The sequence below is a fragment of the Peromyscus californicus genome, unplaced genomic scaffold, assembly GCF_007827085.1.
Source record: "Peromyscus californicus insignis strain IS unplaced genomic scaffold, ASM782708v3 Scaffold_1__1_contigs__length_55948999, whole genome shotgun sequence".
NCBI classification, from domain to species: domain Eukaryota; kingdom Metazoa; phylum Chordata; class Mammalia; order Rodentia; family Cricetidae; genus Peromyscus; species Peromyscus californicus.
The window spans coordinates 92,713-116,184 of record NW_026294492.1 but is presented as its reverse complement, the minus strand read 5'-3'; the positions used below and the strand labels follow the sequence as shown (position 1 = coordinate 116,184).

The 23,472-nt window shown below is 37.6% G+C and overlaps 1 protein-coding gene across 1 annotated transcript in view; it reads left to right on the top strand.

Moving 5' to 3' along the window:
• The window catches only part of Sh3yl1 (SH3 and SYLF domain containing 1), a 44,477-nt gene that overhangs the window by 6,863 nt on the left and 14,142 nt on the right, over positions 1-23,472 (top strand). The window contains exons 2-8 of the mRNA XM_052745711.1: positions 5,727-5,837; positions 6,779-6,892; positions 11,363-11,427; positions 17,957-18,069; positions 18,831-18,959; positions 20,531-20,693; positions 21,911-21,989. Of these exons, the coding sequence (XP_052601671.1) occupies positions 5,727-5,837; positions 6,779-6,892; positions 11,363-11,427; positions 17,957-18,069; positions 18,831-18,959; positions 20,531-20,693; positions 21,911-21,989 (774 nt within the window). The remainder of the gene's footprint in view (positions 1-5,726; positions 5,838-6,778; positions 6,893-11,362; positions 11,428-17,956; positions 18,070-18,830; positions 18,960-20,530; positions 20,694-21,910; positions 21,990-23,472) is intronic.

Sequence of the window (23,472 nt, the reverse complement as noted above, 5' to 3'; positions counted from 1 at the left end):
AAAAGAGGGAAGCACACACACATAAAAACAAAACAAAATAACAGGAGTCACTAATCTGGTCATTGATAACTCTCAACATCAACAGTCCTATTAAAAGACTCAAACTAACAAAGTGGATGCTAAGACAGGATCCATTCTTCTGCTGCGTCCAAGAAACACACCTTAACATCAAGGATAGATATCACTTCAGGCCTAAAAGATGGAAAAGTTATTTTAAGCAAATGGACCCAAGAAGCAAGCATATAGGCATTTTTATATCTGATAAAATGAACTTCAAACCAAAATTAATCAAAAGAGATAGGAAAAGGATACTACATAGTCAACAAAGGTAAAATCCGCCAAGATAACATTTCAGTTCTTAAAACATCTATGCCCAAACACACTTTTGTAAAAGGAGCGCTAGTGTAGCTTAAATCACATATTGACCTTCACATACTGATAGTAGGTTTGGTAGTTTGAATGTAATTGGCCCGCATAATCTCATAGGGAGTGCCACTACTAAGAGATGTGGCTTTGTTGGAGTGGGTATGGCCTTGTTGGAAGAAGTGTGCCACTGTAGGGGTGGGCTTTGAGGTTTCCTGTGCTTAGGATACTGCCCAATGTCTCAGTTAACTTCCTGTTGCCTGCAAGATGTGGGACTCTCAGCTACTTCTCCAGTACCATGTCTGCCTGCATGCTATCATGCTTCCTGCCATGATGATAATGGACTGAACCTCTGAAACTGTAAGCAAATCACCCAAGTGTTTTCATTCATAAGAGTTGCATAATCATGGGTTTCTTCACAGTAATAAAAACCCTAAGACAGTGAGAGACTTCAGTGCCCCAGTCTCACCAACAAACAGGTCATCTGGACAAAAACTAAACAGAAATACTAGATCTAACAGACCTTATAAACCAAATGAACCTAACATATATTTACAAAACATTTTACCCAAACACAAAAGAATATACCATCTTCTCAACACCTCATCAAACTTCCTCCAAAATTGACCATATACTCAGACACAAAGCAAGTCTCAATGGATACAAGAAAATTTAAATAACTCCCTGCATCCTATTAGACTACCACAGATTAAAGCTAGATATCAACAACAGAAAGTTTACAAAGCCACTATCAACTTAAGTGGAGAGAAATTCAGGTACAAGACAAGGTTGTCCACTCTCTATATACCTATTCAATAAAGTACTTGACGTCTTAGCTAGAACAATAAAAAATTCATATGAAGAAAACAAAAACCCAGGATAGCTAAAACAATCCTGAATAATAAAAGCAATGCAGAAAGTATCACTATTCCCAATTTCAAATTGTCCTACAAAGCAGTAGTAATAAAAACAACATGGTATTGGCACAAAAATATACACATTGATCAATGGAATCAAACTGAAGACCAAGACATAAATCTTCACACCTATGGACACCTAATTTTTGAAAAAGAAGCCATAAATATGTACTAGAAAAAAGACAGCATCTTCAACAAAGGGTGCTTGTCAAACTGGATGTCTGAATGTAGAATACAAACAGATCCATACTTATCACCTTATGCAAAACTCAACATAAAACAAGATACACTGTACCTCGTAGAAGAGAAAGTAGGGAATTCCCTTGGACTTATTGACACAGGAAATGACTTTCTGTACAGAATACTCTTACCACAGGCACTAATATCAACAATTAATAAATGAAACCTCATGAAACTGAGAAGCGTCTGCACGGCAAAGGCCACTGTCATTCATATAAAGTAGCAGCATACAGAATGGGAAAAGTTTTTAACTAACTTCACATCCTATAGAAGGCTAATATCCAAAATACATAAAGAACTCAAAAACTAGATATTAAGAAAACAAATAATCCAATTAAAAATGGGGTACAGATCTAAATAGAATTCTTAGTGGAGAAAATTCAAATGTCTGAGAAACACTTAAAGAAATGTTCAAAATCTTTAGACATCAGGGAAATGTAAATCAAAACTACTTTGAGATTTTATTTTAAGCCTATCAGAATGGCTAAGATCATTAAAACAGTGACAGTTCATTCAATGAGGATGTGGAGCAAGGGGAGCAATCATCCATTGCTGGTGGGAGTGCAAACTTGTACAGCCACTGTGGAAATCACTGTGGCAGTTCCTCAGGGAGATGGGAATCAGTCTACCTCAAGATTCAGCTATACTCCCCAAGGATGCTTCATTCTATCACAAAGAAACTTGCTCAACCATGTTCACTGCTGTTCTATTTATAATAACTAAAAATTTGAAACAACCTAGATGTCCTTCAACAAGAGAACGAATAAAGAAAATGTGGTACACAATGAAGTATTACTCAGCTGTTTAAAAAAAAATGACATCGTGAAATTTGCAGGTAAATGGATGGAACAAGAAAAAAATCATCCTGAGTGAGGTATCCCAGACCCAGAAAAACAAATATGGTATGTTATCTCAACATGTGGATATTAGTTCTTAAGTCAATGATAACCAAGCTACAATCTGTAGCACTACCAAGGGTAGGTATAGAATAAGGGTCTCAAGGGTACAGATAGATCTCATTAAGAAAGGAGAATAGAATAGTTATGGGTGGATGGGGCAGGGCTAGAACAGGAGGATCAGTTGAGGATGGAAAGGGGACAAGGGAGGGAATATGGGGAGGGCTATTTGAGAGGTAGTATGGAAACCTAATACAATGAAGCTTCCTAAAATATATACCTATATGAAGGCAATCTAAATGCAGTCTACAAATGATGGGGGTGGGGGACAGAATCACAATTGATCATCTCTTGTCACTAAATGAGGTTTCTAGTACTAATATTCAGTTATATCTAATTGAGTTGTTGGCCAAAGAGGTCTCATGGCAATCCCTAAATACCCAGGCTGCTGCAAAGACAATAGGTTACTCTCCACACTGACAGCAAGACCCCATTGTTAAAGACAATACCTATGCAACTCATTGAACTTGGAGTAATTGAGCTGGTGCCTACATAGAGCCTTCACTCCTATGTTCTAGCATCTTTAATACAGGAAGGTATTCTGCATACTGCCAAAGAGAAACACAAACTCCAAGCCAGCTACAAACCCTTTTATCTACAATGATGTCCTGCCTACAAGTGTGCTAGGGCAGTGTGGTGCCACAAAGCTTGTAAGACTAACCAAACAATATCTGATTTGACTTAAGGCCCACTCCATGAGATTGAACCCATACCCAACACTGCCTGGGTGACTAAGAACCAGAACCTAGAAAGTAGCAAGGAGATGACTCCTAATGACATTCTGCTGTACTCATAGATCAGTGCCTTGCTCAGTTGTCATCAGAGAAACTTTCTCCTGTAGCAGATGGGAACAAATATAGAAACCTAAAGACAGACATTATGCAGATAGTCAGAGACCTTGGAACACTCAGCCCTAAATGGGATGTTTCAAACCACTCTACTCAGGCATCAGGAAATCTCAAGGAAGAGGTGGTGGAAAGACTATAAGAGACAGAGAGGATGGAGGTCACCAAGAAAACAAGGCCCTCTAAATAAATCAACATGATCAAAACACATACAAACTCATAGAGACTGGGGCAGCATGCATAGGGCCTGCATGGTTCTGCACCAGGTCCTCTGTGTATATATTATAGCTTCCAGTTTAGTATTTTTGTGGGATTCCTGAGTGTATGAACAAATGAGTCTCTGATTCTTGTGTCTTCTCTTGGACTCTTTTCCTTCTGTTTGTTTGTCTTGTCCAGCTCCAATGTGATAGTTTTAGTTTTATCTTACATTTTGTTATAATTTATTACTACTTAGAAGCCCGTTTCTTTCTAATGAGAGGAAGAAAGGGAATGGATCTGGATGGGAAGGGAGTGGGGAGGTACTGGGAGGAGTAGAAGGAGGGGAAACCTCAATCAGGATATATTATGTAAGTAAAGAATCTATTTTCAATAAAAGGGCATGGGAGAGAAACAGAAATAAACAAAGTAAAGTTTGCAACTTTGCCAGGAATGTGAAAAATCAATTTGAAAAACCACTCAAATAACATTTAAAAGACTATCTATACTGTGTGCTTGCTGAAGTTATGAAGTAGCAAAAAGTCTCAGGAATTTCTAGTGGAAGTATAAAATGCCACTTCAGATGACTCTTTGGAAACATATAATTAGCCATACATTTATTATTATGAACTAGCAATTTCTATTGTTGATATTTATCCAAAGGAATTAAAACATTTCTGCATAAGAAGCCATCATGGGAATATTTATAGCAGTTTAGTTTGGAATAACCCCAAGCTGAAAACAACATAACTGTTTGTTTAAAAAACAAAAAAGAAGATAAAAGACTAAATTGTGTTTTCACATATAAAAATACAGCCTGACAGGAGAAAAAAAGATAAATTTCTGATCTCTGCCCAACGTACATGATTCCCACTTATTTTGTGGTGTATGGTAGTTAGGAAAGGTTGAGCTCTTTTTACTTTCACTTATGTGAAATTCAAACACAGACAAAACTGATAGAGAGTAACAAATTAGTTTGATGTTGCAGATGGGCAAACTAGAAATGTTTAAAGGAGATGGGACTGTTGTACAAACTGCATCAGCAAGACAGGTAAATTTGGAAAATGAATATTTAAATGTTCTGAAATAAAACTGAGTAAAAAAATACATACTGTTAGGATGCGGATGGAAAAGGAATACAATATACAGTATATACATTTCATTTTGTTTTCATAAACTGGAAATGTACCTGATGATTTGTGGGATGGACTTTCCCATAGCTTTATTCTTACTAATGCTTCTGTACTGGGCCACAGAGAACCAAACTGATACCTTCTAAGTAAAACAAACAAGGCTCTGCCATGACTCTAGTTCAGTTTCTACTATTAAAATAAATTACATATTTCAAACACCAGCTGCCAAAGTGCATCTGTATTATTTTATTAGATAGCTCTGTACTTTGCTAAATAAAAGGCTTTCCTCCTGTATTACTTGGTCATTCCTTCTATTTCTAGTGTACTTGCATCACCAGGTGAAATGGTGGTATTGATATCATCAGCATTTTCCATCTGAAATACTTGATGAAATACTTGATTACAGACAATCAATCAGATGAGTACAATAGCCGGTGAACTCACTTGGACTTTGTCCATTCTTATGTTTGCTTCTCCAAAGGCAAGATAATGGTCCACCTTCTCCAACATGCTGTGGAGTTCAAGAGTTGCATGCATTCTATTATGACAAAGAAATATTTACACTGGGAATATAAAATGTTATGTAAGAGCAAGCATATATTGCTGGACTTACTAACTCAGTTTCTGGGCATACCAAAATTTTACTTGTGACGGCCAGCCATCTCCAAAATTTCTGACAAGAAAAGCCAACTGTATCAAATTTTACATCCATTAAAGACAGCTATGAAGTGCATCTTTTGTTAATCCTCAAATTCAGTTTTTTTTTAATTAAAACTAAGGTGATTTAACTAATGAGGAGATACTTAGTGAGGAGAGAAGGCCAACCAGCTTTCACCTAGGATCCCAAGATTCCATGTTTTCATAATTGGTGAGAGTTTGAGTGTTCAGAGTTAGCCATCTGCAAGATTTCACAACGTAAGAAAACAGAGATGAGGTAATCAATAAATGAGGACTGGAAGTCATTCCCTTTGCTAACATTTGACTTTAAATGCTTAATTGTATGAGAGAAGAATGAAACTGAAATAGATTCTGAAACTAGATTTCTTTTCCCACTACAGTATGTTTTTAATTTTTCAGTGAATAACCCTATACCTTCCAATCTGAAATCAGAAGCAAAGAAGGCTGCCAAAATATTAAGAGAATTCACAGAAATAACTTCCAGAAATGGACCTGATAAGATCATTCCTGGTAGGTAAATGTCTAAATACGTTTGTTTTCCACATTGCTTTCTACATTCCTTAGCATTTCTCCATAAATGTCCTATGGAAACAAGCAAGCATTTAGACCACCCTAGTATCAGACCTCAGAGGGGCAGCACTTTGTAGGCAATCTTCTAGTAGATAGACAAAGACCAGAGCCAATCAGAAGAAAAATTTGTCTCTCACTTTGCTTCCCTCCACTTAGAGGTACCAGCCTAAACCCTTGAGTCTCTGCTCCTTTCAGCTTTTTAAACTCTCTGTTCTTTTAAAATCAATATTGGGGGAATTTGCAAACAGATTTTCAAAACTCACTAGCTAACCTCTCAAATAAATTTTTATGATGTAAGCTTTTTAAAGCACTTCACAATGTTTCTTGCAAATAGGGAAATTGTATTTATAAGTAACAATATTTTTCATATAAGCAAAAGGCACCAAAGAGAATTTGGTCCATAATTCTGATGAATTCCCTAACTGCCTTCCTGTTCTTCTAAATGACACTATTATTTTATGTCCAAAGCTCTCATCAACAATAGCAGTAACTCCTGAAATGATGCATAACAAGTGCTGAATTCCTGTGTTCACAATATGCTAATGTAGCTCATCAAACTCAAATCTTCCCTTGCAAGTAAACAGAGTGAATAGTGGTGAGGTTGTACCTTTAGTGGATATATGCACTTAAAACTCTCATTTTATGTAATGAACTCTGAAATGTGAGTAAACTAGTATTGTAAACAGAATTAGAATTTCAATATAAAGTGGTAGTTCAAACAGACCATGAGTTTAAAAAGAAAACCTTTTGAAATGGCAAATCACTTAATTTTGTTGTCAAATACAAAATTTCATATTAATAATGAATTCAGCTATATATTTTTAAAATCAAAGCTCTATCACAAGCTGCCTTTTAGTCATTGCTATTTTGTTTGTTTGCAGCCCATGTTATTGCAAAAGCAAAAGGACTTGCAGTTTTGTCTGTGATTAAAGCTGGATTTCTGGTGACAGCCAGGGGAGGCAGTGGCATTGTCCTGGCACGTCTTCCAGATGGAAGTAAGTTGATACTTGTAGAGACCTTAAATCTTCTGTGTTCTGCATCTGTCATTGATGTCTTCATAGGGAGTATGACCTGCTAATCTGCTGTGTGTTTCTTCTGGAAACGTGTAGTGTGTTTTAGGAAGCAAGCAGGAAACCTAGCCTTAGATTATTACTAGATAGGATTCAAGGTATATCTGACTATGTTATATTACACTTTGTAGGCCTTCTATGGAACACTTTCTTGAACATACTACACACATTTCTCTTGTTGAATGTGAGTTATTATTCCTCAGTTCTGTGGGAAAGCCAGTTTCTTCTGTTTATGGTTGTAATCTGTAAACTTCTTTGTTTCTCTTGAAGATAGTGACATTTGAAGACCTGCCTCTTCCTGCCAGTAGAATCATGTTGAGAGCATTATAACTTTACTGTACTAAAAGCTGTTGTTTGGTTTTTCAGAGACAAATTCAAAATGCATTTGCTAAGAATCCTTATAGTAGTATTTAAAACGTAGTTACATGTCAGAACGAACTAAAGTACCTTTTCAGTTTGACCTGTGTTGTTCTTCTTATGAGGGAACACATTGTGTTCTGTCAGTAACTGTTTGGACAGAAATCATTTATACTTTCAGATAAGAAACACAGGTATTGATAAACATGTCCTTTGTCCCTGGTTTGGATTCATTGTTTCTCCATAGACAGTACAGTTCTCTTCCTACAGTTGTGGCTCTACTTTTTATAGTTCAAGGTTGCCTTTGGTATTGGGTATATTATAACTCCAGCACTGTATCCACCAGTCACTTTTCCTTCCCTAGTCCTTTAATAAAAAGTCTTAACATGTAACTACTTCACATTTTAAAATAATAAAAATCCTAAATCTTTAAAAATTGGAAAATATGAAGCTTTTTTTGAAATATTGCCCAAATGCTCAAGGGTAGAAGTCTCAGCAGTGACACCAAACACAGATTTGGCATCTTCCGAGAGGATCCCTGTTAGAGAAGGGCTAGTCTCCACAGGAATGCTCTGCAGATTTGTCTGCTGTCTGCTGACAACTTGTAGCTTAAAGGTGAGGGTCTGTCTCTACCAACCTCTCCACCCCTGTTCTCAACCACACTACATTTTTCTATTATTTTCAGAAACTTAAGTTTCTTTCCCCCATCTTCCAGAACAGCAGCTATAAGCCTGCTGGGGGGAAAAAGGCTTCCCAAATAAGGCAAGGGAAGTTCCTGATCCCAGAGAACAGGCATGGAGGGTAGGAATTGAAGCCCTAAGGCAGCACAGGTTTTGGAAGAAATCCCCGGGGTTGGTGTAAACTACAACTTTTTATCTGAGAGGTTAGGGAAAAAAAGACACTCAGTCTCTTGATCATTTCATTCTTTATTCTTTCTCTCATTCTCTCTTTCACATTGATATATATACCCCAACAAAATCTTTCAGGCAATATTAAGAGTCATAAAAAGTTGCATTCCTAGATAAAGACATGACTAAAAACAGACATCCTGACAACTCTCATGCAATATAAATATATCAAAGTAGCCTGTCATGAGCAAATAAGGAGCATATTTTCTCAGCCAACTCTTTTAATTGACAGGCTGTAAATTGTAATTATAAAGAATCATTTACTTTATTATCTATCTTGAGAGGTAATCGTATAAGGAATTTCAAAGGAATCATAAACCTAAACTATTGAAAAGCCCGGAGAATGAGAAGATTGTGTGTTTATAACCTATGCTTGGAGTGTAATGGCCACTTTTGCCCTGATGCCTTAGTTATTTCCAGGCAATGGAAAGGCAGTTCAACTAACTCATGACTATATAGACATTTTTAGCTAATACTCTGTAATCAGGAATCATAAATGTCAATTCTCTTTAGGTCTCTGAGATTCCTGGTGAGAGCTGGGTTTTCAGACAAAGAGAGCTAAGGGTGTAGCAGCTTATCTGATTCAAGCTAGGTTACCATATATATCTTTTAATATGAGCTCAGTTGGCACTTTCCAGATACTATGACCAAAACGCCTAAAACTCAAAGTGTATTTTCTGCCCTTTGTGTAACTTTTGATTATCCAAGAATATCTGCAGCCTTCATTTGGGGCTAAAGAGTCAAATTATTTTCTGTAGCCTTGACTAGTCAGACTTTATTTTCACAAATTGAGGTTAGGAATGGGTGCAAGGAATTAATCATTTGCCAGATAGCAATAATTGGGCTGTTTTTGTATTTACAACCTTGCCAGGCAGTACAGCTGTGTGTCCTTGTGAACTAAAGATTGGGAATGTTTATCCTAAAAACCATGAGCAAGGCATCTGATCTAATCTAAAGCTATTTTGAAGCTTTGTATCAGCTAGTGGTACTCAACCATAAAATTAAAGGAATTTGAGTCATTCTGGTTCCCAGTTAATCATTAATTTAAGCTGTGATCAGAATCAGCTTCTAGGGGGAACTCATAGACCAACTGTGTAGCATATCCGTATATTCATTTTTATTTATTAAAATTATACAGCTTAAGGAGGAATCATCTTTCTTGACAATCCACAGATATAAATGCCCAGTAGATTGGGGTGTTTTCATGACATAAACACACTACAATACCGGTAGTAGGGGACTCCCCCACATATATGTACATCATATCAGATACCAGAGAAAAGCATGTACAGATACAACAGAAGCAAAAGATATTTTGAGAGTCTGTAGTCTCCTGGATCTGCCTAAATGAGATTGATCCCTCAGAGCTTTTCTTCTTGGTGGACTGACATCTCGAACTTCAATTGCCATCTGCTGTTCCTCTGACATGTCTACTGGCTGCCAGCAAGTAGGCATTTCTTAGCATAGGAGTGAAAAGCAGCTTTGGGAGTTTCAGGCACTGAATCCTGTAATCAAAACTCTTCCAAGACTGGCAGGTTAATTCTAGATGTATCCATCAGTAACAGTTGTCTAGCATGTGTTCCCTAGCAAAGGAAGGTCAGCATAGAAGTATCATTTATAGATAAAGACTCTCAATACCAAGCTAAAAATAGTTTTTCTAGATTTGTTTCTATGCAGAAAAAGTAAGTACACATCAATCCTAAAATTCCAAATAGAATTATTGTGCTTAGTTTACAATTATAAAGGAAACTTCTTTTGCACAAAAGAGCCAAAACTATTTGTGATGGCAACAAATTAGAATTATGTTACCCATCTCTGTTAGTGATTGAAACAGACTCTTGAATCTTTTTTTTTTTTTTTTTTTTTTGGTTTTTCGAGACAGGGTTTCTCTGTGTAGCTTTGCGCCTTTTCCTGGAACTCACTTGGTAGCCCAGGCTGGCCTCGAACTCACAGAGATCCACCTGGCTCTGCCTCCCGAGTGCTGGGATTAAAGGCGTGCGCCGCCGCCGCCGCCGCCGCCCGCCGCCGCCGCCACCGCCACCACCACCACCCGGCTTGAATCTTGATCTATTATGTCTGTGATACAATTGTGGCCCAGAAAGAGTTAAACATGAGAAAGAGGAATGAGTACCAGTCCCAGGCCCCCAAACCCTTAGCCTCAGCAGAACATTAGGAAGAGGAATGAATACCAGTCCCAGGCCCCCAAACTGTTAGCCTCAGCAGAAATATTCTTGTGATATCCTGTAGCCTCAGCAGAATAATCTTGTGACATTATCTGGGTCTAGCAGAACATCCTGTGGCTATTCTAGGAAGAAAAGCAGCCCCCATGGAAAGTCCCCATAGCTGTACTCCCCCTCCCCGGTGCTGATCTTTAAACTAGCCAATTATGTATTGCCCCAAATGCTATGCTAATTTTGTGGTTTTTGCCTTTAAAAGATGCCTGCAATTATTGTTTGGGGCTCCTCTCACTGAATAGTGCAGAGGGCCCATTTGCACAAACGATCAAATAAAGCCTCTTGCTGATTGCATCAACTGGTCTGGAATCTGGGTTTCTGGGGCACCCACCTGAGAGGGTAGTGCCCTGAGTCTGGGGTCTATCAGCCCAAACCTAGGCAGCTAAGTTTTAAAAATATTGATAGTTAGCTGGACAATGGTGGTGCACGCCTTTAATCCCAGCACTCAGGAGGCAGAGGCAGGCGGATCTCTGTGAGTTCGAGGCCAGCCTGGGCTAGAGTGAATTCTAGGAAAGGCACAAAGCTACACAGAAAAACCTTGCCTTGGAAAACCAATATATATATATATGTAGATAGATAGGTAGGTAGGTAGGTAGATAGATAGATAGATAGATAGATAGATAGATAGATAGATAGATAGTTGAAATTATCAGATATTGTATATATTAAGTGGATAATAAGATCATAGTTTAGTTTATATGAGCTATTAGGGAGAGCATGGGTCACATGAATTTGTGAGTATGACACTCTTGGTTAATATTTAATGTCTTTAAAAAAAACCTTTAACTTTTAAAATATTTTAAAGTATAAGATACATGAGTCTTTTGAAAAAAATATTATTTTCTTCATATGAAAGACATTTTATAGGTTACAATGTTTTTGTTTGTTTTTATCAGAATGGTCTGCACCTTCAGCCATTGGGATAGCTGGGCTTGGTGGAGGATTTGAAATAGGAATAGAGGTAAGTGGACTGCCTATGCCATTGCCACAGTCCCTAAAGTTACCCCAAACTGGCATGATAGAACTAAGACTTCTTAGTGCCCTTGCTTTGCTTTCTTATACCTGTGAGAATTGTTTCCTTCTCTCTCTCCTCTCCTTGTCTCTTCTCTCAGCCTTATATATTAACTGTTGTCTAATTTCAAGACAACATAAACACAAAGCATTTCAGTAATGTTCCTCAATATTTCATCTGCGTTGTGTACAGTAGAATCCATTTTGGAATCTTGGAAGTGGTATTCCCAGCAGCTCTGGCCTTCAGTGCCTTCTGGTAGTTTCCTTTCTGTAGATATGCTACCTAGACTTCTAGTCCAATGTCCCCAGCCCTCTTCCTTTAGCTCTATCTGCTCATTTCAACAATTCCCTTCTCTTTCCACAACTCCCAATGCTTTTTTACAGTCTCTTAACCTTTCTATAGACCCTATGCCCTCTTATCACTACAACTCCATATGAGCCTTCTTTGAGCATCAGGTCAAGTGCCATTTGTTTTGAACATATTGAGAGATTAAGTAATAACAAGTAGCTTAAATTTCAAAAGACTAAGACCAAAAAGGAGAGTTCCAAGATCATACTTTGGAGATTGGGGATTTTTTTTCCATTTTAATGGTCTTGAAAAAATGTAATGAAACATAAAGATATTAAACAAACATTTTATTAAAATACTTTACTGTATATTTTCAAAAGCAACATGGGTTAGTGGTTGGACTACACTATTGGGGAGGGTGGTGCTGGCTCACATTCTGGCTAGAGTACCCTCTTGCTGTGTGATGTTTAAGGCCACTTTTCCTTTATGGATGCTGTTTTCTTCATCTATAACATAGGGATGAAATGGCCTTCCCTTGAGCTCATATTGATGATCAAAAAGACTGATGTATGCATAAAAAGCTCTTGGAATGATATAAGCTATAATTTTTTTCTTTTAAAATTTTTACCATTTATGAAGTTTGGATCATAAAGCTTATATTCATGGTGGTATAAAATTAGTTTTGGAATTTATTTTATTAATATGCAGGAAAGATAATTATTAATTTTTTAAATGTGGTTTTGAATTATTATCTAGTTACTTATTTCATGTTAAGTACTATTTTTAGTATTTTTAGTGCTTTTTTTAAAATAATTTTGAAACAGAGGCCCTAAAATATAGACAACAAAATAATTAAAGGTTCCCCAGGAATTCTAAGCTGGGAAATGGAAAGCCTGATTCCTCTTGCTGTGAGTGGGGAAGTCCTTCTTGCAGTTAGCTTTGTTAGGAGGAGAATTGAAGTCCAGGGTAAAAGGCATGGCCAGTTGAACTGGGATGCAGACTCTATACCAATCAACTAGCAGGATTAACCTAATGTGATACTAATGTGAGGGTCCAGTGACGTCTATCTTCTCCTTTCCTGAAGCAATATGAACATTTAAAAAAGCCTAGCTGTGATTATTTTAAGCAGGCAGTTGTTCAGCTCAGAAGACATTACACAATATCGTTTTAATAAAAGAAGATTGAGGCATTATAGATTTATTTATTACAAGAATAATGTAATAAATTAATATTGCCTGTGTACATACTGATAAACCATTAGGCCTTTTAAGTTTCCAAGTAAACCTTAGCAAAAATGTAAGATGATTTTTATGATTTATACAGCATGTAGGTTAAATTAATTTTATAGCATGCAAGAGAATTTAGCTGACTGTGATGCTGAAGTTATTTTTGAAAGATTTTAGAAGAGAGTTCCTTTTATCCTTTCCATGTATGAGCATCCCATTATCATAGGCACCTTTATGCCTTGAGATAAATTATAGTAACCTCAATCTACAAATAGTTTATCTCTTAGCTATTCTCGAGTACACAATGTCTTTTTCTTGGGCTGTTCTGTTCTCCCTGTCAAAGAGTCAAGGGGCCAACCTGATCCAGAACAAAGTCTTTGGAGGAAATTTTGAGGCAAACATGCTTGGGTCTGAAGTGAGTGAGCCAAATCTATCTCCAGAACCAGCTTTTCAGTGAGCTAAAACAGCATATGACAATTTGTCAGTATTATTCATACCCAAAAGACATTTATTTCTTTATAAGACTGAACCCATTTACATACATATCCATAACCAGTTTGTGTTTGTCTGCAGATGGGGACAGACAACCTGAAACCTTAGTAAGTATTCTCCCATTTACAAAGACTTCAAGTTTCAGGATAATATAATGAATGATTCTATGAGGCTTGGGGATAGTGGTTCCTTTGCCAGTCAAACCTCTAATATATTTTTTCCTTTGGCCCTTTTAAAACTTACAGTACCTGTTAAAACATTAAATAGAAAACCATGAAACCCAGACATCTGAAGGAATTTAGGAATAGTGTCATCAGGTTGTTCTTTTTCCTTAGTTTGATGTGTCTTTATAATTGAAACGATAAGATTATCCAGGTAGGGCAGTAACAAAGGCAGACCACAGGCATAGGGCAAAAGACTCTCAAGAAGGGAAAATACCTTATCTCAGAAGAAGCAGTCTTGGAAATGTCCATGGAAAGATCAGGGAAAAAAAAAAAAAAAAAACAGCTCATTCATTCATACATTTATTCAAAGATGACAACATTCCCGCCCACTGTTTTCCTAATGGGCATTCTGACTGTTCTAAGAAGTACAGCTTTGAAAGTCAGTAGTGTAAGGAGATAATAACGCCATGAATTGTGTTAAATACATTCAACATTATCTTTATAGGAAAATTACAGCAAAGTGCAAAGCACTGAAAATGACACTGCTTTTAGCCTATCTTAGAATAATCTGACAGAGCTCACAGTGGACTACTGAATTTCTATCCCTAGAATTTGGTAGGTGAGGGGGCACCAACCAACTCAGACTCTTACAGAGGGAGTATTACTGAGCCTTTATTGTCAGAGATGAGAGTTTAGTCTTCAAACCCTCAAACAGAGCTTCTGAGTGGGGACTGGAAGATGTGAAATAATCCCTATATCTGATTTGTGTGGTGAGAGGAGCCATGCCTCAGAATTAGGTATGAGAGATATATGAACCCCTATAATAACAAGACCAACAGGGAAGTTACATAACTTCCAGACAGAGCCAAGGGAGCAGGGGTTCGGGGTGAGGGAGAATGGAGAGAAAAGATAGCCTGGCTTATGTGAAGTATGAATATGGAGTATTGTGTGACAACTTTTCCTGGGAAGATGAAATATACATCTACTCACTCCAGATAGGGAACCCACAACAGACCAAAGTACAGATACCACCAAAGTCCAACTTGGTGAACCAATGGAGTTTTATTGGGGTTACTTACAGGAATATGGGTAAGGGGTTATTACAGGAGTAGAAATGACTCAAAAACAGCCATATCACCAAAGTCCACCCCAGCATGGATGCCAGCTCACAAAGCTGCAAACCTGCAGCACACTGCAGCCTGTAGACAGCTCAACAGATTGGAGGGTTCCCTTTCCAAGTGCCTCAGTTGGTCTAAACTTCTTTAAGACAGCTCTTCTGATTTTAGCTTTTTCTAGGAAGCTGATCTCAGTGTCTTCTTTGCAGTGTTAATCCCACCAGTTGAGAATATGACCACTACCACAATTTTTTTTTTTGAGCCAAATTTGAAGCAGGCTTTATTAAATACTGGCTAGGAAGGTAGACACTAGCCAGGTCCATACCTGAAATTCCCAGAGAATGGCCCCAAATTACATTAAACAGAGGCATATAAAGGCAAAACCCACAAGGCTATGTACCTCCCACCTTTCTCTTCCTGTCTGTGTACCTCCCGCCCACATGTGATCAAGCACATCCTGTGCAGTAAAGTGATACAATGGCTTGTTTTCTTACATGAACAACTCCCAGCATTCCAGGAAGTTATCTGTTTTTGGGCAAGTGGGGTTTATAGGTTAGAGGCATTTTTTTTTATTTATAGATCTCTTATGCACCATAATTAAAACTTAAAACATAACTTTAGCCATCAAAGCAGCTTTTCTCCTCCAAGCATCTTCTTTGATGCCAAGCCTCTTTCCATCTGAGATGGACTTTAAGCTTTTATTACTTACTCTGTCAGGAAGGAACCTAATGAATCTAGTCAGTTTCAGGGACTTTCTGAAGCTATTTTGAGTTGTTTACCTTCTGCTTAAGGAGCTTCCTGCAGGAAGGAATGTTTCAATGATCCACAGGAGCCAAAAGGGGGGTACCCCAGGCTTCTTATCAGTGCTGAGAGGTGGGACTGATTGTTAGCTGCCAACTGTCAAGTGTTACCCCAAGTCAGACTTGAGATTATGGGAAGACCTCCTTAGCAACCACAGGAAGTGACACAGATCCCAAGTGATTTCTCCATAATAGCTCAGAGAAAGGACATCTCAGAATATTTCCCTCAAATTTTACTGTTGGGACTATCAATTTTTTTAGCTCTTATGTTTAATGATTTATTTAATTGAAAAACTTGTACTTTTTAAATTAAATTTTTATACAAAACATTCAAACTTATATCAGATTCTCAGTGCTATCTTATATTGTCTCAGTGTTGCTTCACTGCCCAGCCTTCATCAGGAAGACTTTTCTGCTTTTCATTTTCAGCTATAGAAATATAGAAACAGGTTATTGACTGTTTCACCAGTGGCATCACAAAAAGAACACAGCATCATCTTACTTCAAAGAAACCAAATACAGAGCAGATGGAAAATTAGAAGATTGACCTTGTTCCTAAGTGGCCTCTCAGAGCTTCTTTGCCTTACTTAACTATTCTGAGCTGTTGTAAGTGTAGGGTAAAAAGTCCACACTTACTTCTCTGTTTGAAAAGCCACCAAAACTCACCAATCCCTGACCTTGAAAATCCACAATCCCTGACCTTGAAAATTCACCAATCCCTGACTTTGAAAACCTACCAATCCCTCAGCTTGCCCCAAAATAAGGACTTGAAATCCCACCAACTCCATTCTGGACATCTCCACCCTGGAAAACCCTTCCCCCAAGAAACTCTATATAAGCCTGTCTTCTGCTCAGTCCCCTGCTGCTTTTTTCTCTTGTGTCTTTCCCAATGAATCTCTTGTGTGAGGTTTGTTGCACAGTGTGATTTTATGATATTTCTTGACCAAACCCCACCTTTAGGCTATAGTCATTCTGTTTACTTGGCCAAAGTCCTCCTGTTTAGTACAATGTTCCCCTTATTTGGGGGTGGGGTGGGGAATTTTGGACCTAACAGTTGGCAAGAGTTGAGAAGATTTTTCTGCATATATCAAGAACCTGCTTATATCATGGATGTTTTTGATGACAAGATTTTTCTGTATATCAAATGAAACATTAATTAGAAAACATTTAAAAAATATAAAGAACTATCCAAATTAAGGCATCTTTTAGGATCTGCTTGACCTTTGTGTTTCACTATTATGTGGCTATATAGGCCTTACAAATAATTCCTTTTCCTCAGACAGTAGAGGATGGCTTGAGCATCTATCAACATCATTTCCCCAAGGTCACACAACGTTTGAGAATTAGTGGAGTTCATACCCAAATAGTCTCCACTTTGAGACCAATTTCTTAGCACCTGTCATTATGTCTTCAATTTTACAGATACAGATGATGTGTGTATCTGATCCTCATGACAGTTGAGCGAGGTGGGTTCTGTCCTAAGACTTCAGGGTAACAAATCAATATGCCTCCCCTAAGGAGGAGGGAAAAGTGGGGGTCAGCACTGTGGTCGCCAATGATGCTTCTCACATGATAGGTGCTGCTCTTTTTCTTGTCTAACTTTGGACTTCCTATGGCCTTTATGAATTTGAAAAACAAACTTTATGTTGTATTGGCCTAACCAGTCACTTAAATATTATTCTAGTTTTTATTATTATTTAGAAAGTAATAAGTCACTGCCTTAGACATTGCTAATGGAAGCCAACTAACACATTGCAAATACTCAATGTGCAGTGTTTGAGTGGTAAGTGTACAGCCATTCACGGAGTTAGGATAGAAGTCATCTCAAGATGAAGCCTGACGTGACGTCCCAGCTCTACATTCTATGAGACTATATTTTGTAGTTTATTTTGAGATCAGAGCACATTTTGTCCTCACCTATTTGATCTTTTCTGGTTATCAATGTGACAGTTTGCAGGTAGTACAGCTGATGATGTACCAGCTGTATTACCTGTTGTCAGGAGGTATAAAGGGGCTGAATGGCGCACAAATATTTGAGATAATTATCTGTATAAGGCTGGCTGCTGGCCTTATCTATTCAAAATAATGGTATCACCGTCCATATCTGGCTATCTACATTGAAAGTTTGCATTATATGTGGTATAGCTGAATTTAAATCAACATGTATTTTATGCAATATTTAGGTGTGGCTGTTTTATTGGTGGGGGGGTACTCTTGTTTGTTTGTTGAGACAGTAGACTTGCTAGCAGCCTGGAATTTGATATGTAGACCAGGATGGCCTTGAACACACAGAGATAGACCTGCCTATTCCTCCCAAGTGCAAGGATTAAAGATATACACCACTACATCAGGCAGTATGGCTGTTTATAAATGAGTGGGTTTCTACATTTCAGGTATCGGATTTGGTGATAATTCTGAATTATGACAGAGCAGTAGAAGCCTTTGCAAAGGGCGGAAACTTGACACTTGGAGGGAATTTTACTGTAGCAGTTGGGCCCCTTGGCAGGTGAGTAAACACATACCAAACTATAAAGACTTAAAAAGTTTTTTGTATTATGAAGAAATGTGAATTGAAATGAACAAATGTAATTTCTACAATTGCCATATGATTAAAGGTCTCTTAAACAAGAAATTATAAAAAGAAAGAAGAAAAAGAAAACAGTGAGTAAAATAAACTCTGAGCCCAGAACACATGAGAAAAAAATAAAGTTTTTCATATGCACATTGAATTGACATAAAATTTACACTAGTTTTGATGAAGCTAAGTGTAGTCAGTTTTTATTAACTGATAAAGGGCATCGGTGTTCTAGAATTTTTTAAAAAAGGTTTTTCTCAAATTCAATAATTAGAATGTGAAATGGTTGGATCTTTTGAGGAGTGTTTATAACAGTGTAATTTTATTTTCCTCACCTGTTAATGAAACTATTCTTGGGTTAGTAATCATGCTAGAGAATTAGAAATGCTTATTTATATAAATTAAACAGTAAACCATCTGAAAATGTTCTGTGTAAGAAGAATCCATACTCTTAGCACTCTTGGGATATGTTCCTCTGGTTGAGAGGGCTAGCTCTCAAGTCTCTCTCTAGTGCATTCCCACCAGGCCCACCAGCCCTTCTACAGCAGTTCCATGCGATATCTTCTCCCGACAGCTGCCTTCTCTTCAAGCCACATTAAAACTCTAGCTTAGCCAAAGAAAAACATGGCCTAGGAAGACAGGCCTTGTGGCCAAGTGATGAGCAGTCATTCTGGTTCTGCCATCTTTTGTAGGAACCTGGAAGGAAACGTGTCCCTGAGGAGCTCTGCAGCTGTCTTCACTTACTGCAAATCCAGGGGCCTCTTTGCTGGCATTTCCCTGGAAGGAAGCTGTTTGATTGAAAGGAAAGAAACTAATCGGAAGTAAGTTCATGCAGTGTGACTTTGATTGATTTTTTAAAATGTGTGATGAGAAGATAATACTTCAAAATTTGTCATCATTTAGGAGTTTACAAGTACACATATAATCATTTAAATGCAGCAGGATCTATATTTAAAACTTTTAAGATGAAATTGGTATTGCTTGGAACTGGGGAGATGTCACAGCAGTTAAGGGCACTCGTTGCTCTTACAGAGGACCTAGGTTTGTTCCCAGCACCCACATGCTGATTCATAACCACCAACCGTAATTCCAGTTCCAAGGGATAAAACTCCTTCTTCTTACCTTTAGAGCACCAGGTAATCATGTGGTGCACATAGATACACACAGACAAAAGACATAAAATATAATAAAATAAGTTAAAAAGTAGTATATGCTTGTGAAAATAAAACTTAGAAAAAAATAAAACATGTTACAGTTTTCTTACTAATACTTTCAACTACCCCCTCTTCTTCCTTAATCTTCTTTTGCTAAATAAGATTATAATATGACATGTATTAATTGTAAATTTTTTTTTGCTTAGCATTATAATAAGCACAACCATAAGTTGATGACCAGACAACATTCAACTAGGTGACAATATGACATTATCGTACATTGTAGTGAGCACAGCAAATAATCTGTGGATTAATTAGAAGTGCCTCACAGTGGAAGATTTCCTGTCACCACACTGGATTTGTATTCTTCCATATAAAATAGATACCAATTTTGATTCAAAACCCAATTTGATCTTTAAAATATTTGTTGCTATCTCAGAGCTTCTTTAATTTTGTGTCTGGATAGTTTTGTTTTTTTCTCAAGTGGGTCTTAGAAATCAAACCGACAGATATCAGAATCACTAGCCCAAGGGAGCCAATGTCTTGGTGACCCACAGGGCCCTACCAGTAGGACAGACATTCCACTGAAGGGAGTGAATGTTTACACCAATTTTTCCAAGAGTATAATATTATGCTGCTATCTTGCATATAACAGAACTAGTCTGAATGAAGAAAATTAAGGTTTTCAAAAGTCTTCATCCAAAGAAGCAAGAGTGATGTGTCTGTCCATTTATGGTTTCATGAATTTGAGAATGCTTTTAGAAACTCATAATTTTAGGTGTTTGGCAGTCTTCTCCCTAAAGCTCAGCTAAATCTTAGGTAATCTACAATAAATAGTCCCTTAAAGAACTGCAAGTCTTTCAAACTTGAAAGATAAATTTTAATTTTGATAAACATTTTAAATCACATAGCCATATATAGTAATTATTTTGTAGAAAAAACATAAAGGTAACACTTACAAAAAATATGTGTACTTTGTATGTTTATGTATTTCTATATAAATGTGTCTGTGTGTATATTGACATGCTTTTTGTATGAAGAAAAGTACATATCAATATTTATGTTCATTGATTTAGAAAGTGAACTTGGGGTGAATCTAAGAATAGACATGAGGTTAAGTCTTGTGGTATCTGATGTATTTCATAAGAGTGGTTACACATATATGTGAATGTGCTATATTTACCTCCAAAGTACATCTGTATATGTTATTGAAGTGTTCCTAATTTTGTGCTTACTAGATTTTACTGTCAGGACATTCGAGCTTATGACATTTTATTTGGAGATGTTCCACGACCTGCCCAAGCAGAAGATCTTTATGAAATTCTTGATTCCTTTACTGAAAAGTATGAAAGTGAAGGACAGCGCATCAATTTGAGGAAAGTAGCACGGGAGCAGAGGAAGGTACTATGGAAAGACTTCCTGTTTTTCTCAGTGAACTGTCTTAGGACATACTATCTCTGATAGCAAGTTCCCGTTGATATACTGAGCTTCTTTTATGATTCATTTATGTAAAGTCCTCAAAAATGTCCTACAGTTTTGACATTGTACATATTTTAAGAATAGTTTGCCTTCTATAATTTTATGTCTCATAAGATGAAATCTGGTAATGTTAGAGAATCAATACTAGCTGTGCCTTTCTTCCTTTGGTCTCTAATTGAACTCTGTTGTACAGAGTGAAATTGAAGTAGAGTTTAAGTTATCACTGCTTTTCTCTGCTGACTGTTCCCTGTGACCATATCACTGGACTTGCAGCCCCCTGCAGACCACACGTAGATGTCAGAGGGGAGGGGGTAAGTGCAGGAGTGTACTAGATCACACACAGATGTCAGAGGGGAGGGGCTAAGTGCAGGAATGTACTAGATCACACACAGATGTCAGAGGGGAGGGGGTAAGTGCAGGAGTGTACTAGATCACACACAGATGTCAGAGGGGAGGGGCTAATTGCAGGAGTGTACTAGACCACACACAGATGTCAGAGGGGAGAGGGTAGGTGCAGGAGTGTACTAGATCACACACAGATGTCAGAGAAGAGGGGCTAAGTGCAGGAGTGTACTAGATCACACACAGATGTCAGGGGAGGGGCTAAGTGCAGGAGTGTACTAGATCACACACAGATGTCAGAGGGGAGGGGCTAAGTGCAGGAGTGTACTAGATCACACACAGATGTCAGGGGAGGGTCTAAGTGCAAGAGTGTACTAGATCAACCCACAGCATAGTCTCACATCCAGTCCTGCACCATACATACCAGTTTCTGGGAGCCTAGATAATAAATGCAGAGGATGAAACCTGTTCAATAAACAGGTTAGAATGTAAAAGGAAAGAAAATCTTTTTTTTAATAAAAAAAAATTATATTAAAAAAACAAAAACAAAAACAGCTGGGCAGTGGTGGCACACGCCTTTAATCCCAGCCCTAGGGAGGCAGAGCCAGGCAGATCTCTGTGAGTTCGAGGCCAGCCTGGTCTACAGAGCGAGATCCAGGACAGGCACCAAAACTACACAGAGAAACCCTGTCTCGAAAAACCAAAAAAAAAAAAAAATTAGAGGTAAAATCATCCTAGTCTCATAAGTAAAAGAAGATTTTTTAAAATTTTTGTATATTTATTCTTGTATCTCACAGGCTAAAGAATTACCTCCAAAACCATCATCAAGACCACAGCAATCCCGAGCACCTGGCCAGCTGAGTGCTAGCTCCCAGAGTAAGTGCTTCTACTGCAATGTAAATGTAACAATATTTAAGTACTCATTAAATATTAAGAAAACAGATAATATTGTTATATTTCAATATCAAATAGAAGAACTATGAGCATTTAAGAGAAAAATAAATGTTCAGCTTTTTCTAAGCCATAATATAGGCTTTCATATATAATTTTCCACTGTTGTAATTTGTGAAGACTTCTCTCATTCATAAGACTTTTTTTAAATCTACAATGAGATTTATATGTCATATAGGGCTTGAGAAATAACTCAGCAGTCAATAACACTCAGTGCTCTTGCAGCAGACCCCGTTTCCATTCCTAGCAACCACAAAGCAGCTCAAAAACGTCTGTACCTCTAGTTCAATGGGATTGGACACCCTCTTCAGGTCTTTGTGGACAATGCACATGTGTAGTTCACATACACACAGGCAAAACATTCATATAGATAAAATAAAAATAATCTTTAAAAATTCAAATTATTTTGCTGTATTTTCCTAGGCACACAGGTCTCCAAGAAGTGTTTTTTAAACAAGGTGGAATTAACAAAAGCAATTGGGGTCCAGCCTCTCCATAGCCTTCTTCCAGAATTCCAGAAGAGACGCTACCAGCAGCAGATTAATCTGAGGGATACTCTAATAAATCTATGTACATGAAACTCTTCAGTCCATTCACTTTATTCTTTGAGTCCATTCTCTCTCTACACAGCTTCTATTCTGCTCTATTATTTAGATCCTTTCTTGCCTGGTTTCTCTCTACAATTTTTGCTGTTATCTTTATGTGCTATCTTAATTCCTTCCTCTTTGTTCTGCCCCATCTAGGTTCCCATCCATCTAGTTCTTTACCGTAATCTTAGCTCCTCTCCCATCTCCTTCTTTCTCATCTTGTTCTTCCTCACCTCCCATCTCGTTCTTCTAGTTTTCTCTTCTATTCCTCCGGTCTAGTTAAATCTCTGAGGTTTACAGTTATATATCCATGCAATAGCAACGCTCTGGCTAAGGCAAAGTCACCAGACTTGAATTCCCTCCGTGTCAAAAGGAGGGGCAATACGACCCACACAAAAGAGCAGTAATTGTCAGCTATCATTTGTAACCCAAAAGGGAAGTGACTAATGGGGGCTAAATTTGGTTAATATCTAAGCAAAGGGAATTTATGTGCTCAAACTATATTCTTAGAAGTGGTTAGTTGAAATGTTAAGAACCTATAGAACCTATAAGTCATGGGTGAAAAATAAAACTGCCCTCTTTTTTCCTTCGGTCCCTTTATCTGTCCAAGCTATCTCAGCTCCTGTTGTTTTCTGGCAGGGCGGGGGAGTGCACTCGGTGGCTAGGTACCCTGAATAGCCTAGTCATAGCCTGAATGTACCCATAAGTAGAAACCCTTTAGTTCTGAGTTAATTGTTAAAGGTAGATCTAAAACTAGAGATAAGACTTTGGAAAGGTGAAGGTTAAGCTTAATTAGTTAATTAACGCATCTGCCAGGCCAT